This window comes from Canis lupus, chromosome 8 (assembly GCF_003254725.2).
Source record: "Canis lupus dingo isolate Sandy chromosome 8, ASM325472v2, whole genome shotgun sequence".
Lineage (NCBI taxonomy): Eukaryota > Metazoa > Chordata > Mammalia > Carnivora > Canidae > Canis > Canis lupus.
Window position 1 is genome coordinate 74,949,186 of NC_064250.1, and position 6,744 is coordinate 74,955,929.

Sequence of the window (6,744 nt, forward strand, 5' to 3'; positions counted from 1 at the left end):
GCCAGATTTCAGGTTGTACTACAAAGCTGTGGTCATCAGGACAGTGTGGTACTGGCACAAAAACAGACACATAGATCAATGGAACAGAATAGAGAACCCAGAAGTGGACCCTGAACTTTATGGCCAACTAATATTCGATAAAGGAGGAAAGACTATCCATTGGAAGAAAGACAGTCTCTTCAACAAATGGTGCTGGGAAAATTGGACATCCACATGCAGAAGAATGAAACTAGACCACTCTCTTGCACCATACACAAAGATAAACTCAAAATGGATGAAAGATATAAATGTGAGACAAGATTCCATCAAAATCCTAGAGGAGAACACAGGCAACACCCTTTTTGAACTCAGCGACAGTAACTTCTTGCAAGATACATCCACGAAGGCAAAAGAAACAAAAGCAAAAATGAACTATTGGGACTTCATCAAGATAAGAAGCTTTTGCACAACAAAGGATACAGTCAACAAAACTCAAAGACAACATACAGAATGGGAGAAGATATTTGCAAATGACGTATCAGATAAAGGGCTAGTTTCCAAGATCTATAAAGAACTTCTTAAACTCAACACCAAAGAAACAAACAATCCAATCATGAAATGGGCAAAACACATGAAGAGAAATCTCACAGAGGAAGACATAGACATGACCAACATGCACATGAGTAAATGCTCTGCATCACTTGCCATCAGGAAAATACAAACCAAAACCACGATGAGATACCACCTCACACCAGTGAGAATGGGGAACATTAACAAGGCAGGAAACCACAAATGTTGGAGAGGATGCGGAGAAAAGGGAACCCTCTTACACTGTTGGTGGGAATGTGAACTGGTGCAGCCACTCTGGAAAACTGTGTGGAGGTTCCTCAAAGAGTTAAAAATAGACCTGCCCTATGACCCAGCAATTGCCCTGTTGGGGATTTACCCCAAAGATTCAGATGCAATGAAATGCCGGGACACCTGCACCCCGATGTTTATAGCAGCAATGTCCGCAATAGCCAAACTGTGGAAGGAGCCTCGGTGTCCATCGAAAGATGAATGGATAAAGAAGCTGTGGTTTATGTATACAATGGAATATTACTCAGCCATTAGAAATGACAAATACCCACATTTGCTTCGACGTGGATGGAACTGGAGGGTATTATGCTGAGTGAAGTAAGTCAATCAGAGAAGGACAAACATTATATGTTCTCATTCATTTGGGGAATATAAATAACAGTGAAAGGGAATATAAGGGAAGGGAGAAGAAATGTGTGGGAAATATCAGAAAGGGAGACAGAACGTAAAGACTGCTAACTCTGGGAAAAGAACTAGGGGTGGTGGAGGGGGAGGAGGGCGGGGGGTGGGGGTGAATGGGTTATGGGCACTGAGGGGGGCATTTGAGGGGATGAGCACTGGGTGTTATTCTGTATGTTGGCAAAGTGAACAGCAATAAAAAATAAATTTATTATTAAAAAAATGAAACAAATATGTGGAGAGGCCAATGTATATTTTTCAAGATTTATTTCCAGGCGTCTGGTCAGAGACCAGTTCCAGAACTGATTGAGAGTCCCATGATGTGCGTGGGACCCTGTGTCTCCTGCAGAGCCCTGGAACTGTGGATATTGTCCTTGCCATCTCCTTGCTATAAATTCACTCATGTTCCTGTGGATGGTCAATTGTTGTTCACGAGTCTGGGGCTGATTTATGGATTGTCTTGTTGTTCCAGGTTCTGAAGTTGCATTATCATATTGGCTTAATCAACTATTACATCTTTTACTGTGACTATCTTGATGGTTCTAACATTGGTGGCAACACCAAAAAGGAGTGCAGCTATCAAGGCATAGATTCGACCAAAGACCACTCTCAGATATATCACTGACTCATGACTTTGCCTGACTGCCCGCATTCTTCTTGGAGGGGGTCCACTGTCTGTGCTCCCACCAGCACCTCGATCAATGCACCGTGGAGGATCCCAGCCTATGTGGCAATGACAGTTCCTGTTGTTGTCTCAAATGCCCCTGTAACTGCATTTTTCAGGGATGCAGTCATAATTCAGCTGACCTATAGTGCCATTGCAGTAGGTATTTTGACAGAATTTTCCAGGAGCACAGGGAGTACCAGATCGCACATGACCAACATCATTTGTTCCTGTGCCACGATGTGAATCCAGCCCAAAACACCAGACCCCTGATATCTTAGACTGATGGAATCCCACATGTTCTTGCAACCGAGGGAGATGGGTGACATTGCTACACTGCAGTCTTCCACACTGAATATTTTCGACCTCACACGAGGTACTAGCTATTTTCTCAGCTAGTCTTCTACAGTGTCCATATCTATCACCTCTTCTATTTATGGTATAGCATACATCTGCACCATTCACAGCATTTTTACCAAAGATTTCTTTGCAGTGCACAGAGCGATCAGTACAGTTTCCATGATAACAGTAGCCCACTTCAGTGCACGGGGTTCCATCTTGCATAGAGAAATCATCAGGGCATGTCAAGGACCCTCCTCGGCAGTACTCCGGAAGATCACACACAGTTTGGATTGGTCTGCAGAGTGTCCCAGCAGGGGAATAGGTGCAGTTTGTGCAGCATCTGCCTGTATTACATATGCTTCCAGTAGTGAAGGTACAATCATTATGACAGCAGAGATTGCTATAACACTGTTTGAAGGAGCCACAGTCACACTGATCAAGTGGATCCACTATGGAGTTTCCACAACGATCATGAGTCAGACTTTTATTTAAATACCTCATTTCGGTGCTGTACAAGCACTCTGATTTACCAGATCCCACAATGTGCTGGAGATGCATAAAGGAACAGTTACTAAAACTATCAGTCAGACCAATGATTTTGTGCATAATGCAGATAGATCTTCTCTGACAGATACAAAACCTGTTGTCATAATATAAACCAAAACTTCTACCCACCTTCTGTGCTGCTACGATAGACAATATTAAATAATGTCTGCCTAGGTACCCAAGCATGAGGAGATTTTGCATTTTGCAGAAGCGATAAAGTATAGGTTCTGTATTATTATCCAGTGGCCCTTCTTTAATGACAATTAAGGTCGAATGTGGTAAAATAATTGGATAAACCTTAGAATGGTAATATCTAGCTAATGGACTATGGGCTTGATGAACATTGTTCATGGCAGCTGACTCTCCCTGAGTATAAATAATCATGGATCCAATATAGTAATTTATATCAAGTGCTTGATAGAATGTGTCAATCAAACTAAATATCCTTATCAGGAATTGGGCACATTTAGACACGTTGTTGAACACACTATACATTGAGTGTGAACTTAAGGCGAGCGATTTCACATAACCATTATGAGATGCATACATCTTACTTGAGAGCCGCATAACTACACTGGCATTTGCTTGAGAGAATAAGGGGTCTCTATCCTCCTTCAGTCCCAGTTTATAGGTAGGGACTGTTGCAATGCTGTCTGCCACTATCTGAGAAACAATGTGTACAAATCTTTGGGAACTGCTGAGGGGCTTGATCTCATAGGCAAGGTCATCCAACTTCATGATACCTTCCAGTCCCCCATGGCACGTGTCCAGAGTGACCATGGAAAGAGGAATCTCCTCCAGGTAGCCGAGGTAGTAACAGTCAGGAGGGATGAACGGGTAATCCACCTGCAAGGCACCTTGGTCATCCTGAGTCATCACCAGCAGATGTCTGGACCAGAAGAGTTTCTTGCGCCGCATGTGGATAACGTGCCTCTTGCCCCCAAAGTGCAGGCTGTAGGAGAGCCAGCCTGGCATCTGGACGCCTTTGCCGTGGTGCAGTTCCTTCCTGGAATGACCACCTCAGAGGAGACATAACGCCAGGAGGGATGGCCTTGAGAACCCTGGGTGGGAGCCAGCCCTGCCCAGAGCACAAGCAGCAAGAGGAGCACCCTCATGGAGACCGGGCCCTCTGCCAGCCTCACGCCCTTCTCAGGGACATCTGGCAGTGAGATAGATAAAAGGAGGATCCTCAGCACAGCAAGGTCTGGAGCATCTGATAGAACAGAAGGCTGCCTCAGGTTGCCACATCCCTACACCTGGCAACCAGCTGTGGGGAGTAGGTCACAGACACTGGGTGTGGCAGAGGGTGGGTCTGCACATCAGTTCAGCTGGGGTGGATGTGTGAGGGGTGCGGAGGGGGTAGGACCCAGAGGCAGCCCCTTTCCCACACGTTCAGTCTTTCTTCCAGACCCTTGAATATGTGACATACAGTTATACTGCAATTACCTTCTCTACCAGCTCCATTCGCTATGGTTCCCCTGGGTCTTGTTCTGTGCACGAGCACTATACCTCCCTCTGGAGACCACTCCTCGCTCCTTGCTAACCTTGTTGAGGGAGATGTGGCAAATTTAACCATGTAGCTTTGAACAGCATGACTTTAACTTTACACGTCTTATTGTGCTTTGCCACTGATCTGCCACTCATTTGATCCTTTATTTTTATTTATTTATTTATTTATTTATTTATTTATTTATTTATTTATTTATTTTGCCTGGAAGCATCCTTTGAGCTCACTGGGTAAAACATTGCCCAACTGAGGGGGGCACTTGATGGGATGAGCACTGGGTGTTATTCTATATGTTGGTAAATTCAACACCAATAAAAAATAAATTAAAACAAAACAAAACAATAACATTGCCCAGTATTCCATGTGAGAACCCTTGAGGTCCCACGATGTATTTTATTGTTTTCTCATGCCAGCTAGTGAGAAAAGAAGGTACTGCTGACCACATAGCAGACACTGTGGTTGTCTGCTGTCCTGCTCTACTGTGGTTCTTTCCTGGCCTTGGGGAGTATGTGTGGCTGTCCTGAGCAGAAGACCCAGGGACTGGGGTGTGCCGAGGAAAGGATGGTAGTTGGCACCTGGGAGCCTGCATGTGGACAAGAAATATTTCCAAGCACTGCATTCTCATGGACTATTAGCTTCCCAAAAACCTTTACTATCTCCTGGGTCAGAAAAAAACCTCACAAGTGTGCCCCTCCTGCCCACGTGAGTGACCTCCTGAACCAAGCTCCCTATCTTTCCAGTTAAAACTCATATCTTGAATAGCAACTTTGTCAATGATGGGTATTTGAAGTTGGGTTTCAGGAACAATGAAGCAGAGAATGGATTGGCAGTTGCCAGGGACTGGTGGGTGGGGCAATGGTGACTTGCATCTCTAGGGTTCTGGTTTTATGTTATGCAACATGATTCGGTTCCAGAGGTGTGCTCCAGAACCTTGCACATGTAAATGACAATAGTGTGCCTACAGGCACAATTTTGACAAGAAGGTAGATCTCATGTTGTGGAGAAATGACCACAATACAAAGTGAAAGGCAGGCATTCTGCTCCTCTCATGACAGTGTGCTAAGCTCCATCTACATGCTGCCTACTGAAAATGTGAAAATAATCCTAATGAAGTACTTGGATCATTTGCATACTCTTCCATCATTAGATGTGGCAGCTGCAAATATGTTCTCCCATTCCATTGTTTGCCTTTTCCTTTCGTTGCCTATTCCTTCAATGTGCAGAAGTCGTTGTCTCATTTTGTTTTTTGTTTTGTTTTGTTTTGTTTTGTTTTGATAAAGTCCAGAAAGTTTATTTTTGTTTTTGGCCCCCTCTCCTCTGGAGACACTTCTAGAGAGAATTTGTATGAGTCCTGTGAAGGACTTGGCTGCCTGTGTTCTCCTCCAGGACACTTGTTTTCCTGTCCCACATTTATTTTTCTTCCATTTTGACTTTATTTCTGTGTATGGTAGAGACAGTGGTCCAGTTCCATCCTTCTGCATGCAGGTCACCAGTTTTAGCAACTACACCGTGTGCTGTAGACACCGTCTTTTTTCCATAGGCTAGTCTTGTGTGCTTTGTCAAAGTTTAACTGACCATAGAGTAGAGGGTCCTATTCTGGTTCTATGTTCCATTCCACTGATCTATGTGTCTGTTTTGGTGCCAGGAACATACCGTCTTGATGACTACAGCTTTGTAATATATCTTGACATCCCTGGTGCCTCCAGCTTTGCTGTACTTTTTCAGGATTGCTTTATTCGTGTCATACGTGGCCCCATAAAACTGTAGGACTGTTTGTTCAAGTTCTGAAACTTCCTAGGGGATCCCCGGGTGGCTCAGCGGTTTGGCGTCTGCCTTAACACCTGGGTGTGGTCCCAGAGATCTGGGATGGAGTCCCACATTGGGCTCCTAGCATGGAGCCTGCTTCTCCCTCTGCCTGTGTCCCAGCCTCTCTGTGTGTCTCTCTCTATGTCACTCATGAATAAATGAAAAAAATATTTTTAAAAGAAGTTCTGAAATTTACTGGTGGTATTCTCATAGGGACTGTATTGAATTTGGACCCTGCTTTCTATGGTATAGACATGTATGATTGCATGTATGTATGTATGTATGTGTGACTATATTTTAAAAGAATTTGATTATCCTTTTAAGAGAGAGGGAGAAGAGTGATGAGCAAGTTTGATGGAGGGAGCACAGGAGAGAGAGAAGCAGATTCCTAATTAGCAAGGAACCCTATCCAGACCTGGAACACAGGTTGAGTGTATTATGACCTGAGCCAATGGCAAAATTGAACCAAATCTGTCACCCAGGTGACATGCTAATATAGACATTTTATACTTCAGAGTAAAGGTCTTTTGCCCTGTTGATTAGGTCTATTCCTAGCTATCTTAATATTTTGATATAATTATAAATGGTATCCATTCCTTGATTTCTCTTTTGCTGCTTCTTATTGGTGTATTGAAATGTAAAT

At 43.8% G+C, this 6,744-nt stretch overlaps 1 protein-coding gene across 1 annotated transcript; it reads right to left on the reverse strand.

Annotated features, from left to right (window-relative positions):
- Positions 1-1,513: 1,513 nt before the first annotated feature.
- LOC125755524 (disintegrin and metalloproteinase domain-containing protein 21-like) lies at positions 1,514-4,252 on the reverse strand. Its single transcript, XM_049113003.1, is given in 3 exon segments — positions 1,514-3,795; positions 3,798-4,038; positions 4,235-4,252. Coding segments are annotated over 3 exon segments (2,319 nt in total). The 3' UTR covers positions 1,514-1,735.
- Between the last annotated feature and the right edge of the window lie 2,492 nt (positions 4,253-6,744).